Below are 15,743 nucleotides of genomic sequence, written 5' to 3'. Positions count from 1 at the left end.
ACTGAAATTTTTTTTAAAAAATAAAAAATAAAAAATAAAAAATTAAGATTAAGTTAATTTTTTTATATTATGTTTAATATAAAATATATATAATTAAGTTATATGTTATTATTTTATTTAATTTAAAATACTTTTAATTATTAAAATATTTTTTTATACTTTAATTCCTTGTGTTTATACCTTTTTAAAAATATTAAAAAATGAGTTTCAATTTTTTAAAGTTTTAGTCTCTCAAAACAAATCCTATTTAAGAATATACGTTTAAATTAAAATACTACAAAAAAGTATTTTATAAAGATTATTAAAAATAATTTTTTACATTTTAAATATATTAAATATATTAAAATATTTTATTATTATATATTTAAAATATATTTTTAAGGCAAAATTAACTAAATTCTTGGTATGTATCTAAAATCTAAATAAAAATTGAATTTGCCATTGTTCCTTTACAAAAGACAGACACATACATTGACTACATGTCTACATGACACTCAACTTTAATTTGGCTGCATGTCCATCAATTCGTCACACCTTATTGTATGAATACGGTCTTAATAATTAGATAACCCTAACTTGCTTCTAAACTCAGAAATCAAATACGACTTCTTTATTCATCTTCATCAAACTTTATGCCACTAAATACTTCACAAATGACTCAATTTTACATAAGATTTTTTTATTATTTTTCAGTTATATTATGCAAATAAAAAAATTTAGATATCATATATGAATATAATCATGGTTAAATTTTTATGAAAAATCTAATTATAATATTATAAAGAATTTAATTACTTTTTGACTGATAATTTTTATGAAAAAATAAAATAATATATAAAAAAACTAATTATAATACACTGTGCGAGTAAATAGTTTAATAAAATTTAAACTGTAAAATAAATATATAATAATTAATTTATTAATTTTTTGATTTATGTATAGCAAATCCATTATGTTTGTTCGTATTCTAGTTTGTAACTAGAGAAGTGAATAGAGGGAGTGGATCTTTTTAATTATTTTTAATAATTGAAAATTTTTTATTATTAATTTTATAAATAAAACTAAAAAAATATAAAAAATATTAAAAAAATTATATTTTATTTTGTTAATATTTTGTAACAATTGAGAGTATCTATTCCATGAATAAGGACAAGATTATTTCAGCGCTCACGGCAACAATTTCAAGTTCAGAGAACCGAGTCCTGCCATCGTTATAACGTTACCTTATTTTTTTTTTTTTTTCTTTTTCTCATTGTTTTCAACCGATCCAATTAAATATTTGCATTTAGTTATTTTTAGAAAGAATATAATTTTAACACACTACTAATAGAAAACTGTGTAAAATATCTTCGAATTAGAATTAAACCCTAATTAAAAATGTCAAATTATTGGTCATACATTTTGAACGTGAAGGTCAAAATCTTTCTACGCAGATAAGGCATACAAATTAAATCAAATTATTTAAGAACAGTTTCTATAAGTAACGCAAGGGTTGTTTCAAGTTTCAATTTTTATGGAATTCTTTAGTATAAAAAATGAGCAAGAGTTGAGAGTTGAGAGTTGAGTGTTGAGTGTTGAATATTGACTAACGAGTAACGTGTTTTCTTCCGGGTTTGCAGAACTTGCACTGCATTGGTTGTGTCTGATTTTCACAGAAAGCGAGCATTTTTCAACCTCCATCAACAATGGAAGGTGGTCAACAGAGTGCAGACAAGACGGAGTTCACAGAATGCTGGCGGAGATCCATTCAATCACCATATATTATGCGCCTCGCTCTTTCTGCTGGCATTGGAGGCCTTCTCTTTGGTTATGATACAGGTTTTAATAACAGTAACTGTAACACCCCCTTCTTTCATTCCAACAATTCATAATTGTATCTTTTTCCTATAGGTGTTATTTCTGGCGCTTTGTTGTATATCCGTGATGATTTTGAACAAGTTGATAAGAAAACATGGCTCCAGGTATCCATGCATCTTCATCTTCTCATCCTTTTGTTCTTTTCATGTTTAGAGAGGATATCATATGGTTTTATAGTATTTACATGAAAAGCATCTATGGAATTCCGTCATTAGGAGGGAATCAGCCGGGAATTCGCCATCGATTCCGGTGGTGGATACCCTGATTTCTCTTAATTGTTGATTGATCTAATGGGACAAGGCTTTGTTTATGGAAATACTTTGTTGTCATGTGTGTAATTATTGTTATAATTATTCATTGTTTTGGCAGGAAACTATTGTGAGCATGGCTGTTGCAGGAGCTATAATTGGTGCAGCATTTGGGGGGTGGATGAATGACAAGCTAGGCAGAAAGAAGACACTTTTAATGGCTGATGTCGTGTTCTTTCTGGGTGCAATAGTTATGGCTGCAGCTCCAGCTCCATGGGTTATCTTAATTGGGAGGATTTTGGTTGGTTTGGGAGTTGGCATGGCATCCATGACAGCTCCTCTGTACATATCTGAGGCCTCCCCTGCTAAGATCAGAGGAGCATTAGTCAGCATCAATTCTTTCTTAGTCACTGGTGGCCAATTCCTCTCTTACCTTATCAACTTGGCATTTACCAGGGTATGCAAAAACTGAGAGTGATAGATAAAATGGAACAGATTGAGTAGTTTGATTGATTTATGTTTTTTAATCGATCTTTCAATTTGATTTGTTTAAGGCTCCTGGAACATGGCGTTGGATGCTCGGTGTAGCAGGCGTTCCTGCTTTGGTTCAGTTCATATTGATGTTATCCCTCCCTGAGTCACCTAGATGGCTGTATAGGCAGGTAAATACTAAGTAATTGCCAAGCAAAAAAGTTTCCATGATGGTGAAGATTGAAATTTCCATGCATTAGTCTTGAATGATTCTTAATCTACTGAAATTTATGCTGTCTCTGACAAAATACTCACAGATATAGGTTTGTTTTTTCTTATGTTGAATAGCAAGGACAAGGCTAAGGTTTGATATCTGAATATCTGATACATAATTATGATGAAACTCAGATGTTTGTTAACTTCTTCCTGTGTATCTCATGAGCCACGAGCAGTCTCCTAAAAACCAATGCTGTGAAGGGTTTGCTAACAAATGCCCTTAATTTTTTTTTAAATTTCAAATGAGTATTTTCTCTCATTAGAAACCTTACCAAATCTTATGATTTAAACTAAAATTCCATAATTTTTAACATCTAGCTACTCTGTTGATGTCATGTGAGCTTATATAAGCATATAAAGTTGAAAAATTAATCCCAAATAATTTATTAATAATACATGAGAATGATCAATCATGTGGAGCAAGAATTCTGATTTCATACATCTGCTAACCCCAAAAGAATTTACATTGGTGCCAATTTCATGTATACTAATTTAGTTCTTTTTGGCAGAGTAAGGAAGACGAGGCAAAGCAGATTCTGTCGAAGATTCTTCTCGCCAACGAAGTTGAAGAGGAGATCAAGTTGATGCGTGAATCCATCGAAACAGAGAAGGCAGAGGAAGGCTTGATTGGGCAAAACCTAGGACAGAAACTCAAGGGTGCATTGGCTAATGAAGTTATCCGAAGAGCACTCTACGCAGGCATCATAGTGCAAGTTACTCAGCAGTTTGTTGGCATTAACACTGTCATGTATTACAGCCCTACCATTGTTCAATTCGCTGGAATAGCCTCGAATTCTACAGCTCTTGCGCTTTCTCTGGTTACTTCTGGTCTGAATGCGTTTGGCTCCATCTTGAGTATGCTCTTCGTTGATAGATTCGGAAGGAGAAAGTTGATGCTAGTCTCCATGATTGGCATTATAGTTTGCCTCGTAGCGTTGAGTGTTATATTCAACCTCGCAGCTCACCACTCTCCTACCATTAGTAACAAGGATACCCTCAGCTTCGGTGCAAACTCTACATGCCAGGCTTACACAAAGACTCCGAATTTCTCCTCATGGAACTGCATGCAGTGTTTGCAAGCAGAATGTGCATTTTGTAGCAGCAGTAGTGGTGAAGTAAGTTCTACTAGCTTCCTGTTCAGTTTCATATAATAATATCAAAATTTTTTGTTCACCATTTAATGATGCACAAGTACTATACACAATCATATATGATCGGTACCATGGTAGTATATTTTCAAGAACCGTGTAACCTATTGCATGGTCATATCATGTATGCCTCATGCTTTCCATTGTGTTCCTCCATTCTAAAATATGTCACAGTGAGAATTCGGTATCTTGATATTATCTTATCAATTTTTTTAAGTCAGATATTTTGAACACGGAGAGTATATTACTTGAAAATCTGAAATTTCTCCTAATGATACATAGCTTGATTAAGCAAGACTTAATTCTATATCTTTTTATCTGTGATCCAGTTTCATCCTGGAGCATGTTTGGCATCATCAAAGAGTGTCAGGGGCGTGTGCCATGAGCATCATCGAGTATGGTTTTCGCAGGGCTGTCCAAGCAGAATCGGGATCCTTGCAGTCGGACTCCTCGGATTGTACATATTGGCATACTCTCCAGGAATGGGAACGGTGCCTTGGGTCCTGAACTCGGAGATATACCCATTGAGATTCAGAGGTCTGGGTGGAGGCATAGCTGCAGTTTTCAACTGGTGCTCTAATCTCATTGTGAGTGAGTCATTCTTGAGCATGACAAAGGCATTAGGCTCCTCTGGCACATTCCTCCTCTTTGCTGGATTCTCTTTTCTTGGGCTTTTGGCTATCTATATGTTAGTCCCTGAGACCAAAGGGCTTCAGTTTGAGGAGGTTGAGAAGTTGCTTCAGAAAGGGTTCAGACCTTTCCCATTTGACAAGAAAAAAGAGGATAACAAGGAGAAAGAGCTAAAACAGCAAGGAGTAGTTTGATGCTAATAGCCACTTGTCTCCTTTGCTAAACAACAAAGATAATTGGTTGGCTTTCTTTATCTTTGTGGATGAATTAGTTGGAGGTGAAAAAGCTGTTTATAAATGTCGTTGGGGAATTATCAAGTATCCGTAAATAAGAGGCTTAATTTTCCCGCAAGGTCATGGTTTAGACCTCAATATAATACTTCTGTTGAAGAAAACTATTATTATAAGTGTGTGGTAATTTTAAGTGGACAAGAAACCAAGTATAGTTTGTGAATAATCTTATGAACAATTTCAGTTTTTTTTTTTCTTTCTCTTCTCTTGGTGTCTTTTCCTTTTTCTTTTTGGTTGGTCTTGGAGTCACACCATTGTAGAAACCAAGTTGAAAGTAACTTTGAGTAAGATATTGCAAGATATGGTGGAGTAAGCTCTAAGTAGTGTAGTTGACGAGAAACTCAACAACCCAAGCTTTGTTGAGTTCCGGTAAGTCCCAGGAAACTTCAAATATTTAGATAAACCAAAGAAATCTCATTATCACTAAATAGCTTCACTTTCTGATGATGCAAGCAATCAACCTAATAATAATTTATATAATATTCATACTTTTAAAGTGCATGAACTATACTGCAAACACCGACACTTGATCATTCAAAACTCTGGATTTGAAAGTGCAACCCTCCAAACAAACATCGTGACAAAACATACCTGCTCTGCCAGCTAATTGGTGATTATTAAAAGGGACAATAAGATTTGAAAAGTTAATAGAAAATAAAAAAACAAGATGTGAGATGCTGGATGAGGAAACTTTGTACAACAAAAAATGATGTAATCTTTGGTGGAATTGACTGCAAGGTGGGGCTCTAGGTGCAACTTGGAATCTCATATGGTAGAATACAGCGGTAGTGCCGCTTCGTTCACAAGGACAAGCCACCCGAGGGACCTACAGCATGATCACCACCCAAATTATTCATGAAAACACTAATAATCATGCCCCACTCTCGTCCTTAATCTTTCTTAACACCACCAAACATTTATCTTAAGTTGAAGATCTTTGCGGTAAGATAAGGTACGCAATCTAAATGGCCATTCAGAAGGAGGAAAAGGATAAAAGCTAACTCCAATATTACAAGGCCCATCTTGACTGAATCTATCAGATTCGCTCCTTTTAGGAAATTGATAATCAAGTGTTTTATAAGACTCTTGTCGTTTATAGAATAATTCTTTTGATTTTCTGTAGTATACTGATAATTGTTTGAATAATCACCACACCAACTTGGACCTTGCAGACAATTCTGAATTCTCAACAAGTTTCTGGGTTACCCTGCCTATGTCTTAAGATAAGTACATATTCCGTATTTTCACTCCCAACTTTCCAGCCAATCATAGTCCAAACCTTCAAGGCAAACAGCCATGAAATGAATAATTCCTGGGTATAAAAAAGCTGATACATTTGTTGACTTCGGATATGTTTACTTGGGGGGTTAAAATGAGTTGAAAATTTTCCATGGGTGAACGTCGTGTGTACTTTTTCACCTCATTTTTACCCTATAACTAAACATACCTTACAGAAGATTCTCTCGAATACCAGCTTCAGTCGAGAGTTACATCCAAAGTGTTAAACAGATAGAGTTCATCTAATAGCCTATAAATTAGGCAATGCATTCAGCAACATCCAATATAAGAAACTCAAGCTCTGTTTAGAGTTTAGACCATAGGAGACTATGGACACTAATCACTAAACATTCCAGAGGTAATAGTGTAGTAAAAGGACCGTACTTCCACTAAAAGCAGGAAAATTAACATACAATGATACAATCAGCAACCCTTTTCACAAAACAAGGGTCATTAAAAACAAAGAAAATTTAACAACCTAATTAAAAAAAAAAAAAAAAAAAATTCAAACACAACCAGGTAGCTCCAGGGAAACATAACGAATTGAACAAGGGAAAGCAAAATCCCAAACCTAGCTAAAATCCATGCATCTAAGGTGTCAGTCTATTATAACTCGCTAAGCTGCTTCTAAATTCAATAGACATCGTTCAAACTATGTTGGACACACTGTACAAACAAGCAAAACACTATATATACAATAACCAATTACATTGTATAATTAATTACCTCCCTAAGTAGTAGTAGTAATAACTCCACCTTAAGAACTTGAAGACGATGCTTCTTGTCTTGATTCTCTCAAATATCGAAGGAGTGTTTCAGCCTGCAAAGCCAGAAGCAAACATAAGCTTGAATACGAAAGAGGACAGCAAGGAAGAGGGTCATGTAAGATTTAAAAACTAGAATAATAATAAATTAAATAATAATGAGCAAGTTTTCAATCAAAATAGCACAATTTGCGGAGGATGGAAGACCTTCTCCTTGGTCAATTCCATTTCATATGTTGTGAATAACATGAATCACGTGAGCGTTATCAGGTCAAGGCAAGCTAACTGACATTGAACACTTTTGATAAATCGGCGTGTTTCAGTGAATGAGAACTCTTTGATGCAGATATTATAATGAGAAAATATAAGCACAAGATTAAAGAGTAATAAAGAGAAACTAAATAGAGAGACTCCAACTGACCTTGTGCTTAGCTCGAGCAGTACCGGACTGGGAAAGAGCAACGAGAGGAGGAATGGCGCCTTCCCTCACAAGAAACGCTCGGTTGATAGCACTCTCACTACACAGCTGAAGAAGCGTTAATACGGCGAACTCCTTTCCCTTCATCGAACCATCTTCGATCGCTTCAACCAGAGCAGCGATTCCACCTTCCTCCACGATTGCGTCTTTTCCTTCTTGAATAGCTGCTAGGCTGTTCAGCACTACCATAGCCTTCTCCGCCATGCCAGACCCCTGTTCCGCCACAAGCTCTACCAGAGGCCTCACCGCGCCGGCGCTCACTGCCCGCTCCTTGTTCTGCTTCACCGAGCACAGCTTGTACAGCGTCGTCAGCGCGTCCTTCTTCCCGCGGCTGGAGCCGTTCATCAGCAGCGACACCAGTGGCGGAATCGCGCCGGATGCGCCGATCGAGCTCTTGTTCTCCTCCACAAGCGCTAAGCTGAGAAGCGCACACGCTGCGTTCTGCTTCGAGGTTTCTGTTCCTGTCTTGAGCACGTAGATCAGCGACTTCACGGCGCCGGCATTGGTTATCGGCGTCTTGTTGTCCTCGTGGAGTGAGAGGTTCAGCAGCGCCGTCACCGCGTGCTCCTGCGTCATCGGATCGCTGCACCGAAGCAGCGGAACCAGAACAGGAACTGCGCCTGACTCGGCGATTAGGACTCTGTTATCGGCGCGGTTCTTCGCTAAGAGACGGAGCTTGGCGGCTGCCGATCGCTTCACGGCGATCGACGGCGACTGGAGGCCGTCGATGCAGAGCTTCACTGTTGGCTGAAGATCCTCCGGCGAGATGCTCTCGATGATCTCCGTGGAGAAATTCTCCCTCTGCAAAAACCCTACGCAAGGCTCTGGCTCCGTCTCCTGTTCCTGGTTACCTCCGTTGCCAGCGTCGTTGCTCTTCTGGACGTATTCCGGCGACGGTAAGCATGCGAGGCGCTGGAGCTCACCGGAGATGTCACTGCTGCAGGCGGAGAAGTCACTGAAGGCATGCGAGAGGTCAAGAAGTTCCTCATCGGGGACGGGTGAAGTAGGCTTGATGACGTTCCTGGAGGCGAGCTCGCCGAGGCGGAGGTCGACGACGGAGTCGGAGAGGTTCTCCGATAAGCACGTGGATTTCTCAGTAAAAGAGTAGCAACTGTTGCTGCTGTTATCGTCTTGAAAAAAGTTGGAGCGTATGGTTCGCATAGACCTCCCTATACGACGGTGCGTTTTGGGAGAAATCGCCGACACGGAGTGGTAGCTCCTCTCCAACGGAAAACGGTTAGTGTTGTTGGAGCCAGATTCCTCCAGCGAAACCATATTCTCAAACTGAAAAACCAAACAAGAAACACTAACGGTTATCGCGTATACCTTTAAAATGTTTCAGTTCATAGTAGCAAGTGAAGTGAAGAAGATTGTGCTTGGAGGAGGATTGAAGGAACAAGAGCAGAATAATTAAGTTGCCTTTTATTTATTTATTTTCCTTTTTTCTTTTTTTGTGAAATGAAGTTTTTAAATAGCTGGTTCTTGATGTGAGTGGGGTGGCTTTGGTATCAGGGGGAACGATAGCCTCACAGGGCGCTCAGATTTGTAGGGGTGACGGTCTGTCATGAGTTAGCTAGGGCCCACTATAATCGACGGTTCTGGTGAATCGAAGAGATGTCGGAAGGTGAACGAACCGTGGTGATGGGACTTAGATAATTTCAATTGGCGTTGTCAGCGTCGGCTTTAACCGTCGTCGTTTTGTGACCCCTTTCTACATTTTTTACTGTTCTACTCAACTTGATTTAGGGATGGCAAAAATCCCCAGCGGGGCGGATATCCGCGGGGATTTACCCGTCACGGGGCGGATATGGGGACGATTTTGTACCCGCGGGGACGGGGGACGGGGCCCCGTATATTAAACGGGGCGGGGGCGGGGATAGAGGTCCCCGCCCCGTGGAGACCCGTTTAAACTCCGTTTATGTAAAAAGACTAGAATACCCCATTTGTGTGTACTATGATTTTGTTAAGCATTTGTTATAATTATTGAATTAAGTTAAATATAATTTATATGATTATAATTAAGCATTTGTTATCATTTTCATTATCTTTGTTTGCTTTTTCTATTATAATTACTGTGATTTGGATAAACATTTGTTATAATTATTCTAAAATTTTTATTATTTTACTGATTTTGAATTTTTGGTTAAGCATTTGAGTGCTATACATGTAATTCATAATATTGAAGTAGATATTGATGTAAGTAAAATACTAAATTATATACAATACACTATTTTTTAAATTTTTTTCTAATTTTTTTCAATTTTTATTATTTTTTTATAAAAATCCGCGGATATCCGCGGAGACCCGGGTCCCCGGCGGATATGGGGCCCCCGTTACCCGTCACGGGGATGGGGCGGGGACGGGGACGAATAATGGAGGCGGGGGCGGGGGGCGGGGGGCATGTCCCCGCCCCCATGGGGACCCGTTGCCATCCCTAACTTGATTTCAGGTCCACCAACAAAATTACTGAAAAGTCCTCGTCACTCTTCCAAGTTCCAACTCCACTTTACCCAGTTTTGATTTTTTAACCACTTTTTCTGAAGATTCTGTGGTTGGAGCTGTACGAAAAGACTAAAACACAGTTGTCAAATCCCAGGAATGTACGCCACGTGTTGCCCTCGCCATATATTCGCCGTCGGATCTGTGTACCATTGGTTATTTTTGGCAAGTCAAATCGCTGTTTTCATTCATGACCTGTTACTATACCATATGTAGCTGGGCTTGGGCTTTTTCCTGGGCCTCCGATCTTTTGTTTCTTATTCTAAAAAGTAAAACTCTGTGTCTGCACGTGCATGTTGGAGGGAACTATCGGCCCCTACGCAAAACCTTATGACATAACAGTCGAATAGTTTGGTTTAAGAACCATGATACCCATGGTAGTGTGTGTGAGTGTGTTGTTTGTGTATGTGTGAAACATGGGTGTAATGTTTATGATTGGAGGTTGTCCAATTCACTTGACCAAAAAAAAAAAAAATAGTCTAATAGTCATTTTATTTATCTGTTTAAATAAATATGATATAAGATTATTTATTTATTTTATTGATTAAATATTAATTAAATTTTAATGAAAATATTATTTTTTAAATTTTTTAATTATAATTAATTAATAAATAATAAATTTTTAAATAAAAATTTATTTTTAAGAAATTAATCTTTAACTTATCAAATTAAACCAAAAATGGTAGGAGATGAAAAAATTAACCTCGAAACCTACGAGCAAACAGTCAACCCAACCCCGGTAAAGTACAATTATGAAAAGGAAAATTAATGGGTTAGTACCTAAGTCAATATTTATTTAAAAGAATTTCAAAATGCAATCAAAGAATTAGGCATGCATGACCAAATATTTATTTATTGGATATCACTGTGCCTTTGTGTGCTGTGGAAAAAGCAATTGCTTTTACTACTTTAAGTTTGGTGGAGTAGCTTCTATATTCACATATCATTATCACTACTAGATAAAAAATACATAATTATATAGTATACCACCCAAAAATATATGTACTATATTTCTTAATTTCATATGATGTTGATGTTATAATAAGTCCAAGCCCCCACCCTTCGGAATTATCAATTTATCATAATATTAACATGTTTAATCCATTATTTTTAACTATAAAAAATTTTCTAAGTCGTAATTTGGTTAGGATATATACTTTTAATTAATCTGAAAGTAGACTAGGAACTTATTTAATTTCTTATAAAACAAAGAGTGAGCATTGAAACTTTCTGTCAAAGAGAACTAATTGATAAAAACTAATACTTGTGGTGACATAATTTTTGTATATTTCTTTATTATTGTACGCAATTGTTTGATTCTGTTCTAGATGAACATATCTGAATAAAGAAAAGTTGAGATATCGGCTTCAAAAGCGACCAATCAAAATGTGTAGTGTTTTTTATACCAATAACAACGTATAGTTTTGCCGGGTTCACTAATTAATTAATTAGTTTGATTAATTATTTCTGCGTTAATGATTTTTGCACGTACAATTAATGTACACATACAACGTAACCACTAGATAGAAAATTATAGTTAATATTATTATTGTGTCTATCTTTGATGGAACGGATCTAGACTACAGATGATACAAATTAATTAATTAAAATACTTGCAGTGCGTTCTTGGCATTATATATGTATGACTGCACATTAATAATTTAATTCTATTGTTATCTAATAATGCAGCATTATGAGTTGTCCACAACAAACCGTAGTCTGACATAGATTTAGACAAAATATATATTGGTTTCGTTCATATTTTGCAGGGAATGGTTTTATCTGATGCATGCAAAGTTCGATTGCCTTAATAGCAGACCAAGACCATTAAACTAATAATGAAGGAAAAATATTAATATTGTTATATATTCTACATTTTCTTAAATGAATAGAAGTTGGAAGTAGACATCCAAACAAGAGTTTAGATAATTTCACATTAGGTTATTATTATAGTGGAATAACTAATGAAGAAATAAATTTTGTTGCTTAAAAAAATACTATTTGTCATAAAATCATTTTTTTCAAAAATTTAAATTGATAAAAAAATAATATAAATAATTATATTTCTAATATTATCTTACCAAAATTAAAGTAAGAATATATATATGTTTGTAAGATTTTAAAAAGTAGTAGTATAATTTTTTATCATGTTATATAATATATTTAATGTTTTAAAATATATTTTTTCTTAAAAATTTGCTACTTGAAAATTTATTTTAAGAAGTGTTCTTAAGAAATTTAGTATCTAAATTAAAGTTACGAAATTATAATTTAAACAAGTAAATTGCGAATTGAATGTTTAATTAAGATAGAATCTATATGTAGAAGATATAATTTATGTGTTTGTTTCTATTAGTTTAATAAGTTTTTAGAAAAAATAGTATCATGATATAAATGATGATATTAAAGTTTCTATGACTAAAAATCTAAAGTTAGATCTTTGTTGAAAAAAAAACGAATTTCAGTATAAAAAAATTAAAAAAATAAAAATTTATAAAAAAAGTCAATTTTTGTGTGAAAATATTAGAGATATAATTATTTACAATTTTTTTATCAGCTTAAATTAAAAAAAAAAGTAATATAATGACGATCCTTGTTTATTATAATTAATATGGTTTATTATATATTTATGTCATCATATAGTTATATATTCAAGGGGAAACACTTATAATAGTTGACCAACATCTAATGGAAACGATTAATTAAGCTTAATTTTGATAGTTGATTGATATGTATACTTCCAAGAAAAAAAATCCTATGTATTATATATTTGTATATATTTAAAACTTCATTATTAAGAGAGTTTATGAGTTGAACTACGAGCGTTGTTGTTCATGATAACGCGCATTTGACCTAAAAATATCGCTTATTAGCTACCTGATGATGAAATAATTAGAATTAAGGAAATGTGAATTAAAGTGTTTGATAGAGAATTAGTTATTGCTTGAGTCTTGAGACACGCAAGGAAGCAAGATCACAAAGAGTGCGATATAGAGTAAGATCATTAAGATTATCTTGTATCCACAACAAGCTACTTTTCTATGTTTATGAGGCTAATGATGATGGTTGCGAACCCTTAAGCTTATCATCGTCGCACTTTAGTAAATGCGATACATAATTAAGAAACTTGTAGCAAAGTAAGAAAAGCAACCTAAGAATACGATGCTTATTGGTGTGGTCATCACTACTCACTAGTCACTACATTCGTGCAATGTTTCATTCACCTAGATCTTTTTTTTTTTTTTTGGCAGATTTATTATGTCTTGAATGTTCCATTTGTATAATTAAATTTTGAATGTGAAATCTGTATTACACTATTACTCCCCATCCTTGTTTGAAACCTGTCTTTAGAGCTGTATATATGTAAATTATCTTTAGAAAATCATACGTATAATCCATTCGACTATGTTAATGTTGCAAGTGTAAGGAGTATTGAAGTTAGTCCCACATCAAAGAAAATAAAGAAGAATGAGGAGTTTATAAAATAAGAGACTCATTTACTTGACACTTTAAAGTTTTGAGTTAGATGTGGTGTCTTTTCATTTTATATTCTCTTCCTTGATTTCTTCCTAATGAAGTATTGAAAGTCTTCTCGACAAAAGGGTGGAGACTGGAGATTCGCACTTAATAAAAAGAAAAAGTGTAAAGAAAATTTTTATTAGTTAATTAATATCAGTCAATTTTTTTTCGCTATAAAAAATCTCATTTTTGGGAGGATTTATTTAAAGAGTATAATTTAAGATTTAAAGTTAAGAATTTATGGTTTAAAATGTCTAGAATTTAAAATAAAAAATAATTTTAAAAAATTAACTAATATTGTGATAAAAAAAAAATGATTTTCTATCATTACTCTTTAAAAAAAAATCCTTTTGTTTGTAGCTAGTTAAACTCATGACAAATTATATGAAACATATACCGTAAAATCTTAAGCCTAAGGCATCAAATTAAAAGCTAGCGTAGCCGTTAATTAATACATAGAATTTCATAGAGCTTACCTTGTGTGTTCTATTTTCTTTCTCTCGTTTTCTTCGAATACGTACGATTCTATTAAATTTTCTAACAAAACAAAATATATGTCAAACCACTTTACATATAGACTTTTTGAAATTAATCAAAGTTGGGAGCACAATAATATATATGGAGGTTGTTAAATGATGCAACATATATAATTCGTGATAATGAATAATGGGCCATTTGAAATGGACAATGAAGCTTTGTTCACCTCAAACTACACTATTATATATTGTTGGTGTTTATCACAAAATTAATTAATGACCCTACTACAAATATGTTAGCTAGTAATAATTGAAAATTTTCTTCTTATAAGAATCCACGTGGGGGCAGCATATCCAAGACCAAGAGTTTCATATCATATGTTACAAATCTAAAGCATATATATATCCAATAAGTTGAAGAGTCTTCTAGCTTTTTGGATTTTTTTTTTCCCCTACTATTATTTTCCCCATTCTTTTTGTCACTTTATCTATCTTTCGGTTTTTGTAGCCTTTCCAAGTTTTAATTCATCTGGCTCTTCTTTTGTGATCCGTGTAGCATGGATGATGAAAACTCAGGTGCAGTCGATTTTCACGTGAAGTTGATATCTGCGTAATCGTTAGATGAAAATTTAGTCAAATTAGTCAAATTATTTAACTGCTCTCTACTATCAACTTCACGTGAAATTGACTGCACCTAAGTTTCCACCAGCATGCATAACACGACTCGAGTCTTTTTTTTTTTTTCCTTTATCTTTCCCAATTAATATTAAACTAATGAAAACGATTACATATAATATAATATCAAGCAAAGTAAGCATGAAAAATAAGTAATAGTTTGTGTAAAATATTATTCTTATTTCTAAGTTACATATTCACAGTAACCGATTTACCGAACCTGAAGTCGCAGGTTATACCTATATTATTTTACGTAAAATTTAAGGAAGATTCCGTACGACTAATTATTAACCTGCATCATCTGCATGTGGGTTCAAAACAACATAGAGTAGTTTGCAGTGCTGTCCTTCTTTCTTAGCATGCTTTTCATTCTTCACTTCTCACCGACACTCTAAACTACAACACAAAAAATAGTCATGTAAAACTGTAAAATCCCTTATTTACCTTTTTACAAAATTCGGTAGTTTGCTTTATCATACCAAAATAAAAATAAAAAGGAGGATGCTCTAAAAAATGTGTAAAATATTTTTTTGTAAAGATACTTATGTGTCACATTATTATTTGAGGTATTAATGAATCGATTATTTTTGAGTTTCTTAACAAATTAGAATAAAACTGATTTTTTATAACAATAAAAATAAATCCAATTGTTATCACATCCGGTCGAACTTACCAATTTACATAACCCACTGGATTATGATTTTTTTTAAAACAAAAATCAAAGATATATTTGTCTATTTATCAAAAAATTTAAACATGATTAAGTTTAGATTGTGTAAATCGATCGGATCAAATCGGGTCTAATAATTATAATGTAAACAATTGGATTTATTATTATTAATATAATAAACCGATTTTGTTCTGGTTTATTAAAAAATAAATTATTAACCGATTTAATAAAGATGTCCAATAATATCATAATACATGTAAACGTCTTTAAAAAAAGATATTTTATTTTAGTATCTTTATGAAAGTGGCCTCCAAATAAAAAACAATCACAACAACAAAATCTTAATATCCTACTAAATAAAGTAGATTACATAGATCGAACATCAAAGATACTTGTATCATATCATGTTTACAGTAAAATTGTTGACTTGTAGATTTTCTTAGATCAAGATAAAAATAAAAAAA

General features: G+C 33.9%; 2 protein-coding genes across 3 annotated transcripts; one reads left to right on the top strand and one right to left on the bottom strand.

The window, feature by feature from the left end:
- Positions 1 to 1,322: 1,322 nt before the first annotated feature.
- Positions 1,323 to 5,123, top strand: LOC112741309 (inositol transporter 4). Of its 2 annotated transcripts, none has more exons than XM_025790232.3 (7): positions 1,323 to 1,438; positions 1,620 to 1,818; positions 1,891 to 1,961; positions 2,227 to 2,562; positions 2,660 to 2,767; positions 3,362 to 3,967; positions 4,330 to 5,123. In XM_025790232.3, exons 2-7 carry the CDS (start codon positions 1,686 to 1,688, stop codon positions 4,822 to 4,824), a joined length of 1,749 nt encoding a protein of 582 aa, XP_025646017.1. In that variant the 5' UTR covers positions 1,323 to 1,438; positions 1,620 to 1,685; the 3' UTR covers positions 4,825 to 5,123. The 2 variants fall into 2 exon arrangements, with proteins under 2 accessions (XP_025646017.1, XP_029147815.1); XM_029291982.2 differs by having other exon boundaries at positions 1,392 to 1,413.
- Positions 5,124 to 6,563: 1,440 nt separating this feature from the next.
- On the bottom strand, positions 6,564 to 8,957 carry LOC112741310 (uncharacterized). Its single transcript, XM_025790233.3, has 2 exons — positions 7,384 to 8,957; positions 6,564 to 7,018 (listed from the first exon to the last, which is right to left on the bottom strand). Exons 1-2 carry the CDS (start codon positions 8,713 to 8,715, stop codon positions 6,956 to 6,958), a joined length of 1,395 nt encoding a protein of 464 aa, XP_025646018.1. The 5' UTR covers positions 8,716 to 8,957; the 3' UTR covers positions 6,564 to 6,955.
- Between the last annotated feature and the right edge of the window lie 6,786 nt (positions 8,958 to 15,743).

This window comes from Arachis hypogaea, chromosome 14 (assembly GCF_003086295.3).
Source record: "Arachis hypogaea cultivar Tifrunner chromosome 14, arahy.Tifrunner.gnm2.J5K5, whole genome shotgun sequence".
NCBI classification, from domain to species: Eukaryota; Viridiplantae; Streptophyta; class Magnoliopsida; order Fabales; family Fabaceae; genus Arachis; species Arachis hypogaea.
This window is presented reverse-complemented; position numbering and strand designations above follow the sequence as displayed.

Excerpts from the sequence above, each read along its gene's own strand:
- LOC112741309 (XM_025790232.3), top strand. The coding sequence starts at position 1,686 with ATGGAAGGTGGTCAACAGAGTGCAGACAAGACGGAGTTCACAGAATGC. Across the intron at positions 1,962-2,226 it reads ATAAGAAAACATGGCTCCAG|GAAACTATTGTGAGCATGGC; the intron begins GTATCCATGCAT and ends TTGTTTTGGCAG. Across the intron at positions 2,768-3,361 it reads CTAGATGGCTGTATAGGCAG|AGTAAGGAAGACGAGGCAAA; the intron begins GTAAATACTAAG and ends TCTTTTTGGCAG.
- LOC112741310 (XM_025790233.3), bottom strand. The coding sequence starts at position 8,715 with ATGGTTTCGCTGGAGGAATCTGGCTCCAACAACACTAACCGTTTTCCG. Across the intron at positions 7,019-7,383 it reads CTGCTCGAGCTAAGCACAAG|GCTGAAACACTCCTTCGATA; the intron begins GTCAGTTGGAGT and ends CTGGCTTTGCAG.